The 15,635-nt window shown below is 41.1% G+C and overlaps 1 protein-coding gene across 5 annotated transcripts in view; it reads right to left on the bottom strand.

Moving 5' to 3' along the window:
- The window catches only part of FRYL (FRY-like), a 112,690-nt gene that overhangs the window by 43,459 nt on the left and 53,596 nt on the right, over positions 1 to 15,635 (bottom strand). For all 5 annotated transcript variants that reach the window (XM_012724184.1, XM_004681303.2, XM_012724186.1 and 2 more), the window contains exons 27-36: positions 13,862 to 13,972; positions 12,450 to 12,604; positions 12,061 to 12,160; positions 10,904 to 11,072; positions 7,874 to 8,133; positions 7,400 to 7,540; positions 4,220 to 4,388; positions 1,823 to 1,907; positions 1,185 to 1,297; positions 32 to 182 (exon numbers count right to left, since the gene is read on the bottom strand). In XM_012724184.1, coding sequence (XP_012579638.1) covers positions 32 to 182; positions 1,185 to 1,297; positions 1,823 to 1,907; positions 4,220 to 4,388; positions 7,400 to 7,540; positions 7,874 to 8,133; positions 10,904 to 11,072; positions 12,061 to 12,160; positions 12,450 to 12,604; positions 13,862 to 13,972 — 1,454 coding nt within the window. The remainder of the gene's footprint in view (positions 1 to 31; positions 183 to 1,184; positions 1,298 to 1,822; positions 1,908 to 4,219; positions 4,389 to 7,399; positions 7,541 to 7,873; positions 8,134 to 10,903; positions 11,073 to 12,060; positions 12,161 to 12,449; positions 12,605 to 13,861; positions 13,973 to 15,635) is intronic.

Genomic DNA, 15,635 nt, shown 5'->3' with positions numbered 1-15,635 from the left:
CATATGAAATAGGAATGACGCTGTAGTCCACCTGTGAAGAGGTAATCCAGGTGATGACGTTTCAGGCAAGTAATCCACCAGTGGTGACCAGCAGCCTCCAGCTGGTGGGAAGGGTAGTGGCTCTCCTTGATTATGCTCCATCACTTTCAGTCGCCAATTAGAATAAAGTGGCATTGAGTCACCTATCAAAATAAAATGATCTCATTTTCTACACCATCTATTTTCTACCAATATAAGCAAACTCTAGTAAGACACCAATTACTTATAGCATTGGAAACTGATAAAAATAATTTCCCACTATTTAGTTGAACATCTATCTATCTATCTATCTATCTATCTATCTATCTATCTATCTATATATATATATATGCTAGGAAGACTGGGGTACAAGTAATATCAAATTAAGCAAATCAGAGGTATCAATTCAGGTTCCATCCTTTATAGCAAAGCAAAACTACATTAGCACTTTGATTCCATAATTGATGTCCAAGCTATGAGACCACATTAGAGGTGAGAAGGCCTTCTAGCAAGGGATTTCTGGAAATTTCCTCAGTTCTAAATTTCCTGAGATAGGCCAACACAAACCCATCTTAAAAGAAAATCTGCTCTACTGCAGTGGGGCTGCAGGGTGTAGTCAAAATTATCAGGAAATGTGAATTCTGTGTGACGTGGGTAAGTCACTTAACCTCTCTGGACCTCAGTTCCATCACGTGCAAAATGAGGAGATTGGACCAGATCATCTTCATAGTCCCTTCCCTGTCAGAAGACATGTGCCCTATCCCCAGACCGCCCCTTTGTATTTCAGTGAGACGTAGGTAGGTTACCCACATTGCAAGTGCCTCAGCAATGTTTCGGCAAAACATGACTCAATGGACAAAGAGCAAACCTGTTCAAAAAAAGCAGCCGGTTGCCAGTGCCTGCTTTAGTTCTACTGCGCTTCTTGACAACCAACTCTTACATGCCTTTTCTCTGCTGGGAACCTGTGCTTTTAAAGACAAATGTCCCTCCACTCACGCTGCTTCTTAAAATCAAAGTAAAATGTTTCAGATTACATTAGAACACCACCAGTGGCAGTTAAATACTCTTCTTAAAAACAGTTGATCGGAAAGATAAACTTATTAACATTAGTGTAATTAACAATACACCTTGCCATTGTAGGTATAAAAACATTAGGAATTTATTACTTTTCTCTTCTTCATAAGATCCTCCAGAGCTGCTACTGTATCGAGATTCTAGTCTGTGATGCTGACGATTTAAGTGACTGTTTAGTCCACTGTAGATGTCTAGATGCACATAGCTAAGGGAATGATCATTGAGGTTAGTCACAGTTCATTTCAACATGGTATTTGCACTTTGTTTCACTTTCTATGCTTAATAAAGAACATAGCACAAAAATATTAACAGAAGTTTATGATTTATATTAATTTCCACCTTGCAATTCACAAGCTTAACTGTTGAAAGTCAACTATTTCTCTCTGAAGGCTGTTCTTAAATTGTTGTGGTAACAATGTTCTGGTGAGAACTATTTTATATCAAACAGGTGAAAGAAATATGCATTTAAAAGCTTAGAAATGTAACACCACAAAAAGTGACTGACATACACTATTAAACTTATCCAATAGAGCTTATGGAACAATCTAGCACATGGACATCTTTAGTGTTGAAATAGTCAATGTGGAAAAACTTCCAATATGGAAATATTTCTTCACTTGCATTTAAATGCAGTGAAATATGCATTTCAGTGCAAAAACTAACACTTATTCTGATGACAATCATCATTTATCAAGCTGAATAGGTTGATGAAGACCAGAGAAGTACTTACCTCTCTTCAATATTCTCTTTTAAGGGCTTATTATCAGGGTTGCCATCTGTGGGAGCGACCATTGTATTGCTACTGGAAGTAGTTCCTGTAATCAGAAATAAGATATTATCTGTGAATTTAAAGTGTAGGATAACTTAACAAGAGCAAAAGATTGCAATTACAGATGTCAAAACACCATTGAAATGAGAGCAAAGTGACTTTTTAAAAGGAATGTACTCATACTGACCAAAAGGAAAGGTGTCAACAGTCGCAGAATCATGGATGATGGCAAACAAATGGATGGCAAGTACTTACGCATTAAGAAGGCTAAGTCCTAGGATGGGAGCATGGGGTCAAGAAGCTTCCACAGCTATGTTGCTGAGCCACCAAAGACTTAGGAATTAGTGACCCCTCTGGAAGTAGGGGTTGATGGAGGTACTAAATTGGAAAGATTGGTTGAGAACCTATTTGGGAGCAGTTGGTCCTCAAGATCAACCCGCCCTGTTTCCTGGACCTGGGTGGCTGTCTCTTCTCTTTCAGAAGATTATTCTGATGAGAGTGAATCAAAAGATATCCGGACTGGGGGGCATCACATGAACAACTGAAGAAGGAAGTACTTCATTGAAAATATGACCATTAAGTGAAAATATTCAAACTAAACATTGTATTTTCCTTTAGCCTTCTTTCCAAATGGAGTTACAGGAAGGCTTGCAGACTATGTGTGTGTATTTGTAGATCATATCTATTGTTTACACACCCAAACATGTTCCCATAACTTCCACTGTAGGAAGGTATAAGTCTTCTCTGCAGAATCTGACTAATAAGTCTTCTCTGCAGAATCTTATTAGTCTAAAGTAAAAAGATCTACAGACATTTACATTAGCGAAAACGTCACACAACGAAGGACAAAGTCACAGGCTTCACATTTTAAACGACACAGCAGCCCATCAGTCTTTGACACCCCACACTATGAAAAGACAGGATATGAAAAGAAATGGTAGCCTTATGAGAAAGATCTGGCCAGAACACATAAAACAAATGACAGTATAGAGAAAACAGAAATCTTTTCTAGAAGAAACTTTATCTTAAAGAGAAAAACACAGTACACAATGAAGCATGACAAGGATGCTCAAAAAAACTTTCAGGGAAAGAAAAACCTCTAAAATTAAAAAAGAAAAAGTCTCTTTGGAAATAACATTCTAGCAGGTCTCAAAAATTCAATAGAAGCATTAGAAATCCCCCATGAAAGTTAAGACAAAAAGGCTATGAGAGGAAAATCTATTTAAAAGACTTACAGTAATACAGATGTTTACTGACTGCCAAAAACCACTTAATATAAACTGAGTGATAGAATTGCACAGAAATTTAATTTACATTGTACCAATTTTCAGTAGAAGCTATTCTTTCAGAGGCATTGTTCTTCAGCTCAAAATATTACAAATTATGATATCTGTGTAGACACTGAGTACATATACTTAGATGATTGAATATTAAGTATAATATGTGCCCAAATAATTATAATAGGAATGTCAATAACAAACATTTTCTATATTTAACACACTAGTCATTATTCATTAAAAATGCATTTGTGGCCCTCCCTGGTGGCGCAGTGGGTTAAAGCACAGCACTGAGAAGCTTAAGCCACTTCCACATGAGTTCGATTCCCGCCTGCCCCAGGTGACCACATGGCGTGGCAGACCTCTCCTGACCTGCCCGCTGCTCCCCTCAGCAGTGTACTTCGTCGATCTGCCTGTTCTGCTCCCCACTCTGTCTCTGGTGAAGCCTCTCGCCGCCCCTGAGCCTCTGGCCTGTACCCCATTCTTTATGCACAAATAAATCTTTAAAAAAAAAAAATGCATTTGTTGACCCTCTCTGGTGGCCCAACAGGTTAGCTGCAAGTGAGCCACAGCTGCTTCAGTACAGCCGGCCCCAGAGGTGATTCACATGCGTGGCAGATCTCTCCTGACCCACCCACTGCTCCCCACAGCAGTGTACTTCGTCGATCTGCCTGTTTTGCTCCCCACTCTGTCTCTGGTGAAGCCTCTCACCACCCTTGCAACTCTAGCTTGTACCCCAGTTCTGTTTGCATAAATAAATAAATCTTAAAAAAAAAAGCATTTGTTGCTCAGGATTATATAGGTCTCTATCCTGTTCTGATATATAAATACATTCCTACAGTATGAATCTCTACATTGTCATATATCTTTAGTTTTCAGTGGAATGGACCTGTAATACCTACCTGTCCAGCATCTTTGCTCTTGTGAGGGTTTACAATGCTTGTCAAGTTCATGACCATACATGATATATGTTTGCTTTCAGCTTCTGGACAATGATGTTGAAAGCAAACCCTGGCTTCAAAGAACAATTAAGTCAAACTTTTCTTTTAATGCAAAGTAGCCAGCTAGAATAATTTCTCACCTGAGGTGACAGAAGGGACTTTATAGCTGGACGTGACACGGTAATACGGTGGATTATCCATGTGGGTGACCCCGGAGCTGACGGGCTCTGTTAGCTGCAGCTCACCCACCAGCTCTTCCAGCAACTGCATCGTTTTGTCTCTACCTAAATACACGATGACTTTCTTCACCTGTTGTTCACGAAACCAGAAAAGCACAATTAGATTCGGTAAAACTTTAAGTGGAAAGTAAGCAAAGCACGTTGAAATCTGAAGACTCATGGATCAGCAAGAAGATATATTAATCAGCTTTCTTAATACTGGCTCTCCCTTTAACATTTTATCTCATTAGGATGACAGATAAATAGTAAAAGGCTCCCACATTGCTATTTTCTTTACTTAAAAAAATTACTGTTCTATAAATCAGTTTCTTTTCAACAACAACAAAACCCTTTTGATTAGCATCATCCTTAGACTTTCCTGTTACTGAAGCCAGCCTTCAGACTAGGAATTTATCTCATTCTGCCTTCTCCATACTCTGAATTCATCCTAGCAGTAGAGAGCAGTGATTACGTGTAAGGCAACATATTATCAAACAAGGACTCAAACTGCACAGACTGTGTTGGACTGTAAGTGATCTGGAAAGCTCCTCTCAGCTTTATCCTCTGGCAAATGGGACAGGAGCACCTATTTCAGATAATTGTTAACATTAAGTAAGTTATAATTTATAGTATATGTAACACAAGCTATGTAAGTGAAAATGTTTTTTTTCAGTAGCATCTATCATATGCATATTTTGGCAAGCTGCCTATTGAGGGAGCTTGCTAACTGAACGGCCTCTTTCCCTTTTTCCTCCCCACTTTAAAATGCCGTCCTGGCTGCACACGCATCACGACTGGCAGCTTGCTGTAACTCCCACAATTGGAACAGAACAAGAGCCTCGTGTGATTCATATGCACACAGATGCATCAAAGCCCTGCTTTAATGACCCCTGAGCAAATCTTAAAGCATAATCTTCTGTCATGTCAGAAATCTGATACAGGTCTTCCACCGATAATTTGACCCTTTCCACACAGCTCTTATTGACCCAATTTGCTCTTCTTCAACTGGATATTCTCTGTTCTCAGGCCCAGTCCCCTGCGCATTCCAGACTGAGCTGCTATCTGCCAACTATGAAGCCCTCCGAAGTGATGCTCTCAACCCAGCCCTGTCAACTCTTCGAGCCATACCCCCAACCCCACCTCAGCTGCCTGCTTTCGGCAGCTTGCACGACTTTTTCCAAATAGATCTTGGTTGAAATTCCAGTTCTACTGCATGTTAGCACTACCCAGCGGTGTGACGTTGAGGAAAACGCTCTTCTCTCTGCCATGTCTGATTCAGGAATCTCAACAAACTCAGATTGGTTGAGAATTAAACAAAGCAGTGTTGATGGAAGTACTGGTGCCAGGCATGGTCCACAATAATTACTTAAGAAATTATGATAAATTATAATTAATTACTGTCATTAAAACTGGCACTTTTGGGGCCCTCCCTGATGGCGCAGGGGTTTAAAGCACAGCACTAAGAAGCTAAAGCCACTTCAGCATGAGTTCCAGCCCCGACCAAAGTGCCCCACATGGCGCGGCAGACCTCTCTTGACCCGCCCGCCGCTCCCCTCAGCAGTGTACTTTGTCAGTTAGCCTGTTTTGCTCCCCACTCTGTCTCTGGTGAATCCTCTCACCATTCCTGCACCCCAGCTCTGTATGCATAAATAAACAAATCTTTAAAAAAAAAAAAAGGCACCTTTTAAACTCCTGGTGAAAGATTATCCCCTGAATTTCACCGTGGCTTCCTGGTATTAACTAGGATGAGGTCAAGAAGCCTCTTTCTAGTTCCTGCCCAGATTTACTCATTCATCCATCCAATTAATGGCCACCTTCTGTGTGGGTTATCCCAGGGTTATTAAACCTACAAAACTTTTGCTTTAAGGAGTTCACAATTAAGGCAATTAGGTTTTAGGATAAGTGCTAGGAAAATCAGCAAAGCAGGGAAAGAAAAAGACGAGTGTGCCTATAATAGCAGGCACTTGAGGTGTTGGATAGGGGACTGCAAAGGCCTTCGAGAACTGGCATTTGAAGGAAGAACTGAGGAAGGTGAGGGGGCTGGGGGGATGAGAGGGGTTAATCTACAGAAAGACGAAAGGGACTGCAAAAACCCAGCTCAGAACTGCCTGGGCAGCTTAGCACCATGAGGGTGATTTAAAGGCAAGAAGCCTGAGGGCCATGATTAGGAGTTAGGGAGGTCATGTGTGACCAGCACCTGCCCACCATCCTCTCAGAGCTCCTTAGTGAAAATCAAGCTGTACCCATACTTCTGACCAGTGTTCTCGGTAATCACATTTACTGGGGAAATGGCTGGGTAAAGCAAAACTATTAAATGGTCTGTGTAAAGCAGGATCCGTAGGAATTTTACAGCAACGTTCTGCAGAGCTTGCCATCTGTGGAACATACCCGTAGGAGACGCTGCCATATTCCTGATCTCTAGATCCACATACATGTCTGCACATGGGCAAATCCAGAACCCTCTTATTTGATAGCTTCATACTGTCCTCTTAAGTGGCAGAGTTGAGTGTTACTTTTTCTCTAAGAAAGCACAGACTGCTATATTATATACCTCTTACCATACTTTTCACTGTTCCCAGAATCCCCTAGGGACTGAGTTCCCCTTCACCATCCTGCTCTAATATCCTAATGCCAGTTCCAGCCTAGCAGAAATTAGAAACATCTTCAAATCTATGGCCTCCATTTCAAATCACTTTTTCTTGAGCATCATCTCTAATCCCCCCAACAGTGGTTCCTAGGTTTCTCACTCTCAGCACTCTGCAATTTTCCCCTACAGTCTTATCATAGCTGCACTTTAATTTACTGATATAACCATTTAAAACACTGCATTGTCAGTTCAAAGAATAAAATCTGTGTCACTCATCAGATTATAATGCCCAGAACCTAGTGGAGTGCCGAGGCTACAATGATGCTAGCAGGTATTTGTCAAATGAATCAATGAGAAAGCGCAGGGGCTATTTTCTAACTGCCTTTGTCCCTGCAGCCTTGCATTGCCGCTGCCAGTCTAACGGTCCATGGTCTGATAGTGAAGGACATCAGGAAAATGCCTAGCAAAAAAAAAAAAAAGAAAAAAAGACTAAACGAACTTGATTGACTACATACATAAGGCAAGAGGCTTGGTTCACTATTCACTCCACAAATGCTGATGAGAAAGTGCAAGATTATTTTCAGGTTTTTTGGCCAGCCATCTGCAAGTGTGGTCCACACGTTCTCCACCTCCGACCAGGCCAGCTCATCGCCATACTAGATGCAGGAAACACAGCACACCCACGGTTAGGAATGCCAAACTATCACTTTATGAAATACTAGGACATAACATTTTTACAGCCACTTTGATCTTTTCCTTATTTTAGAGGGATATCATCATTTCTTTACTAATTTAAACATGAATACGATGAATCACGTGTGATTTTTAGCACCTGTCTGCAAAAAAATAATCTAGTGAGATGGTCTTTTAGAGAAAGGCATTCATCATGCATGTCTATTCGGCTAGCATGTCATCTTTTAATCTCACCATCTGTTTCTAACCTTACACCACAATTCTGCACTGCAGTGGCACATGTAGAAGCCGTTTACCTTTGCAGTCATGTACATCAGATTGTTCAAAACCATCGCAGTGGCTTGTGGGGATCCCCAGCCTTCTCCTCGTAACCAGCGTCGGCTGGTCACCATAAGTTCTCGGTCTTTTAAGGCATCATCTTCATCCTCGTCATGTCTCCGTGCTGTGGGCAAAGGTTTCAAATCTACCAACTCGATGTTGTTCATCCAAGGTAACAGGTAGTGGAGCATTACCTGCCTCCCGGCGGGGTGAGCTGTCTGAATCCTCTGGCTTATCTCTGTAATTGAAACAAGCCCAAAGAGGCACAGCTGATGAAACTGCGGCTTTCTGTGATTTGCCATACATTCAACATCTTGCCCTTACAAAAAAGATTTCATTCATTTTAATAAAAAAAAAGTGAGTATTATTTCACCTTTTTAATAAGTGTGCACCTGCTGACATCAGAGAGAAAAGTAACAGCTAACATATATCACATTCTTAATTTTTATATAAAATAACTGGTGGTTAAGTGAAATGTGCATTTTTGGTGGTACAACAGCTATGGAAACAGCATAGCCATTCCTTAAAAAATGAAGAGCAGAGCTAACATGGTCAAGCAATCCCACTCTGGGTAATGGCTGACGGAATGAAAGCAGGGTGTCAATGAGTGTCTGTGCACACATGCGCAGGACAGTACTCTTCACAACAGCCAGGGCGTGGAAGCAACCCAAGTGTTCACTGACAGATAAGTGGGTAAGCAGAATGGGGTGTGGACTGTGGAACTTTGCTCGGCGGCTGTAAGAAGGTGGGAAATCCCATCACAGGCGACAACTGGGGAAGCATGAGGTCAACGCTAAGCAGAACAAGCCTGACACAAAACACCTCTACACTGTTGCTTCTCCTTCGATGAGGGATCTGAGGTAGCCACATTCGTAGAGATAGAAAGTAGACTGGTGTTACCAAGGGCCAGTGCAAGGGGAAAAGCGACTTGCTATTTAGTGGGTACAGAGTTTCAGTTCTGTGGGGTGAAAAATGTCTGGCGAGTAGTTGACAAGAAAGTAAACATACTGAAGAGTGTTTACTGCTGAAGTAACAATATGGCTATCAAAATGTCATTATGTGCTTTTAAACTGTAGTAAAGAGATATAATTGTAAAATCAAAATCTTTATGTGTGAATTAAAACTGACCCACAAGAATCTCACATAGGATTTGGGCTCAGTCTAGGGGAGAATCCTCTGATGTGCTGGTTATTTGACATTCATCTCATTAAATGCTCAGGACAGGCCTGGTCAGTCAGGGAGCATGCCTAAGTTCAAAGAATGATCAAGTGGCAGAGGATTCAGATAACAAGATTGGGTCCAAAGCCTGTGAGTTTTAACTACTTAATTTCCATAAATAAAAAATCCCTTCTCCTCAATACTACCTTTGGCCCAGTGGGCCCTGAGCTTATGCGTTCACATGGAGGCGATGCTGACGGGCAGGGGCTGGAACTTGCTCTGGGACTGCACACACCTGGCCTTGAGTCCCAGCACTGCCTAATAGTAGCAGCCTGATCTGGGGCCAGCCTTTCAGCATCTGCTCCCCAATGTCATTCTGTAAAAAGACAGTATCATAGCAGTTGCCTCTTGGAATTACTGAACAGTTTCAACAGAGGGCCACTCAAGTGCTTGGTTTGATGCTTTGCATACAGTTATGCTCAATTCTAACTTCTTGCAAGAGTCCATTCTATTTGCATTATTATTGCCTCCAGTATGAAATATTAGACTTGGAGTTTTGAATGTGGGTGAAATGAGACCCAGACTGAGGGAGAGTCAGTGTTTGGGAGCTAGAGCTGCACAGAGCCAGCTGCAGTTCTTTTCAGTGACGTCTGTGGCTCCTGAGGGCCAGCTGGACTCAACTATTTCTGGGCAAGAGTCCCAAGAAGAGGCCTAGCAGAAGTAAACTTAGTGTTTGTCTATCAGCGGCATTGTAGTTTTTGTTAGTGACATCCCCGTCCATCCCGGAAAGGCTGTGAAGATTTGAGAATAATGGCTGCCATCTATTTACCAGGGCAAAGTGAACAGATGAACTGCCTGAAGAACCAAATGTTAGACGCGTCCCCCCAGAAATGCTGTCCCCCCAGCCCCCATTCAGATCAATTAGGAATAGAAAACAAATGATTTCTACTACAGAAACAGTAAGACGAAAAGATGCCAAAGCAGGTTAAGCTACTTTGTCTCTGAGCCAAATGGAAGAAAGGCTCCATTGCAGTGACCTTTTCTTTTCATTCCCGGACTCCCATTCTGGCGCATGCCCAAAATTCAGCCTAGAGCAAGATCTTGCTGCAGGTGAAAAGCAGGAAAACTAGCTGTGTGTCTGTGCAACAATGAAAACTTGCCAGTTAAAAAGGGAATATGGGGGCATTTGCAACAGCATTTCAACAGGCAGAAGGTTAAACTAGTTGGAACCTAGAAATTATCTCAAGTCTGAGTCCTGGAAAACCTAATAGGTCTGACTTGCGCCTGTTCCATGGCTCTGTTATTCTAGAAACCCCTGGCAGGAATACTTGTGGCCTTCCAGGAAAGTAAGCTGGACAAGAGAGCCATGTGTCCTGCTTAAGGGAATGGTTCTGCTTCAGGCAGTGCAGGACCTTTCCCTCCGACCCCAAGTTTAATTCATAGAAAGATGCCTGTATCTTTATCTTGCCCTTTTCTTTTCTTTTTTTTCCTTCAATAAAGAGAGGACAATACACAAGATAGAGCACATACCAGAAGAGTCAGAAGTTCTAGGTCTATTAAAGAAATCTTTTTAAATTACACATGAAGCCCTCTGCCAAGCTCCCTTACTCCCTAGTCATGGAATGGGGTGGGGAGGAAGGAATGTGAAGCCCTGTAGTGACTTCGATTAATTAATAAAAACCTAAATATCATGATAGGTCTGTATTAAGAGTTCTTGTTAAAATAAATTTGATTATATAAAAACATGTTTTATGATTCAACTTAGATTTCACAAATTTCAAATTTCCTAAGAGCAGATTTTTGGGGAATGACTGCTAAACAAGGTCTACCAACCCGTTCATTGATCATACCTGAGAACATGGCGAGAGTGAGTTCAGGGTACGCCCTCGCTAATTCCTCAGACAACTGGTAATAGGAAACAGAATACAGGTGTGGCAGAGGAGACAGCTGGCTGAGGACTCCATCTGTTCTTTGAACCTCCAGCTTGTGAGCATAACGAAACATCTTTGGCTCCAGGATCTACAGGAAAGTAATTGCATCAACTCAAGGTCTACAGGTTTGCTAAATGATCAGCTGTAATTAAAAGTAAATCTTCCAAGGAACATTCTAGTCTAAAGCTATTTAGTGATAAATACACGATAGAAAGCATCTCGGATGTCAATTTCTAATTCCAAAAAAAAGTGTGTTTCTGAAGGACTCTACGTGCTTAAAAGGCCTAATATTCCTTTTTACCAATATTTTGGGTTAAAAGTATAGTCTGAAAGTAACTTAAAGTGACTTAACACACAATGATTTGAAAAGATTTCTTACTTGTCCAGTTCAAAAATATGCCCACATAAAACATGTGTAAGTAAAAAAAATTTCAAAGAGGTCTTGGTTAATCAGGTTAAAGAGGGAAAATAAACTGAAAGTACTTCTGAGGCGACACTGTGAAGGGCTGCCTGCTGAACTTCCCTATTCACCAGCACCACTTTCGACGCTGCAGAGAAATCAAAATCTACTTGGATTCCATTCTTGCTGCTTGGTTAAGAGTCAAAAGCCTCATCCTGTTATTAGTTAAATATTATATAATAGTAACATATCCATACTTGCTGAGTTAACTTTCTAGGCTTTATTATTCAGTCTAATAAAGAAAAATCACACTACACTTAAGAGCTAATTACTTTTCAGTGTTCTCTCAAAAACATTTGACTCATTCTTCTTACTGGTGAGCAAAACAGTTACATGAACACATAGGTTCCAATCACTCAATTTTTGTAAGCACTTTCACACCACACAACCATGTGGGGGAGGGGGGGTCAATGCATAATCCTCTATAGTACACTTCTGAATAGGTTTATTTATAAACCTACTTGATTCATGTTATCTTTGTTATCAAGTTTTAGAGATAATTGGAATTGCTAACATAACTCACTACTAAAGCTGAATATTAAACTTTCAAAGCAAGAACAGACTGAGCTTCATTAAGTCCTGAGTGGGGAAAAAAAATTAACCTCTGTTGACAAACCTGCAAAAGTTGCATAGCAACTTCATAGATACTTCGAGAAGAATCAGCTGCTTTAAACAGTATCAGATTGAGGAGCATCACTGTGTCACACTGATAATCCCTAGGGACAAATTTTAAAGGTTAGGTACATCATGTTTAGAGGCGCCACACCAGTTAATAAGTATGATGGAAAGAGGGCCAGCTGCAGGCGAGTGGATGCAAAGCCTATGAGCTGACTAGGACTGTTTTTAAGGCAAAAGGTACAATAGACGCAGGTGAACATTATCCTTATTTTGGTTAAGTTTTGTTAAAATTTAAGAAAATACTTGTTTCTTAGCATTTCTGAATTCAAAAGGAAATATTTTCTCTAGAAATAAATAGCTGGAAACAAGAATCAGCCTCTGGCGTACCTGTTCTGGAATACGTTAGCTATGGCTTTAAAGCAGCCCGCTGCCACCCTCTTGGAACCTGTGTAACACCGATCCACCGCCCAGTACATCAGGTTGCTCTGGTCCGGGTTCAGCTCCAGCAGTAAGGTGACTGCTTCACAGCCCAACTGATGGACCTATGCCAGGGTCACAGCAATGCCCAGGAGAAGGAAAGTCAGGTATTATTTGATTGTCTAGTTCTCCACATTTTTACTAATAAGACACACCACACATTTTCATTTTATTTAATCACAACATTTAGTCTACTTTGATTCAGCTACTTAATTGATTCAGTCAGCAGAAAAAAACAACATGGACAAATTACAGTTGGCTTCTGCTTTCTTCACAGGATGCAATAGTAGGTCTCCTCCAGCAGGGTGCGGAGGCGGGCTGACAGCTAGCAACAGTGATTACGAGCTGTCAGAAAAATGAGTTCTTAACCTCTCTAGTTATTTTTTATTAAGCTTTATTCTCATTTTTGACAGCCCCATAGAAAAATTATTCGGAAAGGGAAAAAATGAGGGTCCTTATTTTAAAATGTGAACTCTGTGTCTGGTTTGGGAGGAGTAGAGTAAGGGGTAGGGAGGATGGGGAAGAATGATTAACTGGAGAGTCGTCAAAAGAAAATAAAAAAAGATGGCAAATGGAATCAAAAGTGGTGGTGGGGGTGGGGAAGGTGCATGGGACTATGGTGATGGCACACGGTGAATTGGTGATGGGAATCCACGGGGATTACAACCAAGATGGAAAAAGGCATAAAATGAAGAATGATGTAAAAATTTTAAAAATTAAAAAACACAAGAAAATTAAGCATAACAAATTATGTATTTATTCCAAGGAGCTCAATGTATTCTATGTTATATTTTATTGACTTAGAACTCTATTGTTAAAAATGTATATTTTTGGCCCTCCCTGGTGGCGCAGCGGGTTAAAGCACAGCACTGAGAATCTGAAGCCACTTCCGTATGAGTTCGATTCCCACCTGCCGCCTGCCCCGGAGGAGACCACATGGCGAGCCAGACCTCTCCTGACCCGCCCGCTGCTCCCCTCAGCAGTGTACTTCGTCGATCTGCCTGTTCTGCTCCCCACTCTGTCTCTGGTGAAGCCTCTCACCGCCCCTGAGCCTCTGGCCTGTACCCCAGTTCTGTATGAATAAATAAATCTTTAAAAAAAATAAAAAAAAGTATATTTTACTGCATTAATTCTATAAATAGGAAACTATTCAAATGAGTACTAAGAATTAGACATTTCTTAGCTTATACTATTCTAATTAATTTTATATGTTTACTGCATAGAACTTATCTAAAAGAGACTTGTTTTCTGTGGACCATACACAAACTCTTAATAACCACAATGACACTTTATTAGAACTCTGAAGGGTTCATCATAATTACCTTTTTGTCCAGAGAGTCCAAAATGTTATCCAGCCATTTGTACAAATAGCCATCTGATGAAAGTCCTACATTATCTGCAACAGGGCCACAACATAGTACAGCAGACATAGCCTTCAAACAATAATATTAGAATTACATTTCAAACATTCAGGAGGTTACATGTTGGTTGCTTAATGAGAAGAGGCAGGTTGTTTTGTCTCATGCTTAGGGGTAGCTGCAATATCTTTAATTCACTTCTTCACAAAAGTCAGCAGGGCTAGACGCGCATTATCTGTCTCCCTGAGGCCCTGAGGTAGGTGCTCTGTTACTTGCTAAAGCTTTGCAGCAGGGAGAGGAGAGGGTGGCAGTGTCTATTCCTGGCACACAAACTCGGGGCGGAGAAGTGCTCGTGCAGCCAGCCGGTGGGGCACCTGTGCAGAGAGCTGGGATAATATATCACCTCTCGGACGGGAGGGTTTAGTCGATTACTTGTAACCAAGAGTGAGCACCATCCTCTAACCCTTTTCTCCCGAGGGAAGAAAGAAATCTGCTGAGAACTGTGGAGCACGTAAGACTAACATGGGGACTTGGGAAGCAGACTGCCCAGGGAGGAACCTGGTCTGATGTGAAGAAAGTAACAGTCCTAACAGGCTTCCCAATCTAACAGGGCCCCCCTGTCAACATTTACTTGATGCATCCAGGCTCCCACTCCTCATAGTCCTCCTTCCTACTATCTTGATAAACAGATCCCAGAACTACAGCCATCTACTTGGGGTGGGGGGCAATCCCAAGAAGATGCAACTCTGAGAACACAACACGCAAAATGGTAACAGCACTGAATTGTAGCATTAAGACAGTGCTGAAGGAGCTAAGGGAAAGAGCAATCATGAAGATGCTCAGTGAGATCTGAGGCTCTCAGTTACACACAGAAAAGCACGCCCGGACAATTGAAATGATATCTGGGTAACAAAAGGAATTCTTCAAAGAAACTGAAGCTATTTAAAAAAAAAACTGAAGCAGACATGATAAATATGAGGAATACAATGAAGAACAAGAAATGGCACTAGAAAGCTTAGTAAGCAGAATTAATCTTGCTCAGTAAAGAATTTCAGAAATAGGCGTTAATACTGTACAAACAACTCAAGTGGAAAAGGAGAGAAACCGATTTAGGGGGAAAAAAATTAAGAAACTGTACACGAAACATCAGATTACATTAGAAAGAATGGGTATCCCAGAAGGTAAAGAGAGAAGGGAACAGAGACCCTAGTCAAAGAAATAGAGCTGAGAACTTTTCAAATTGAAGGCAATAACTAACCATAGGTAGGTAAGAAACAGACAGAACACCCACGTTTCCAAATGTGAAACTTACACAAAGATATACGAATGTTGTATTATGAAATAGACAAAGAAAAAATACTAAACACTGTGTGTGGGGGGAGGGGAAGGTCACACAACAACTCCATCTGGTTCTCACCAGACTCTTCAGCCCAAGTCTCACCCAAGAGAGGGAGAGGTATGACATATTCACAATTTAAAGCCAGCCGAGAACAATCTCATAATTATCATTAATATATGATGGAAGAATAAAGAAAAAAAAAGTTTCTGGATAAATAGAAGCTAATGGAGTTTATCACCACAAGACATGCTCAAAATTCTCTTTATGAAAAGAAAACCTTGAGCTAAGTGGTAACGGAACACAGAGTCAGAAATAAACAAGAATATGGAACTACAGCAAAACCGAAGGGGAGAAAGAAAAGCACAGACTATCTAGACAAATGATGAGAGGCCAACACCA

Source organism: Condylura cristata, unplaced genomic scaffold (assembly GCF_000260355.1).
Source record: "Condylura cristata isolate star-nosed mole 26May11 unplaced genomic scaffold, ConCri1.0 scaffold00012, whole genome shotgun sequence".
NCBI classification, from domain to species: domain Eukaryota; kingdom Metazoa; phylum Chordata; class Mammalia; order Eulipotyphla; family Talpidae; genus Condylura; species Condylura cristata.
Note: the sequence above shows the minus strand (reverse complement) of the source record. Positions and strands in the feature narration are given on the sequence as shown.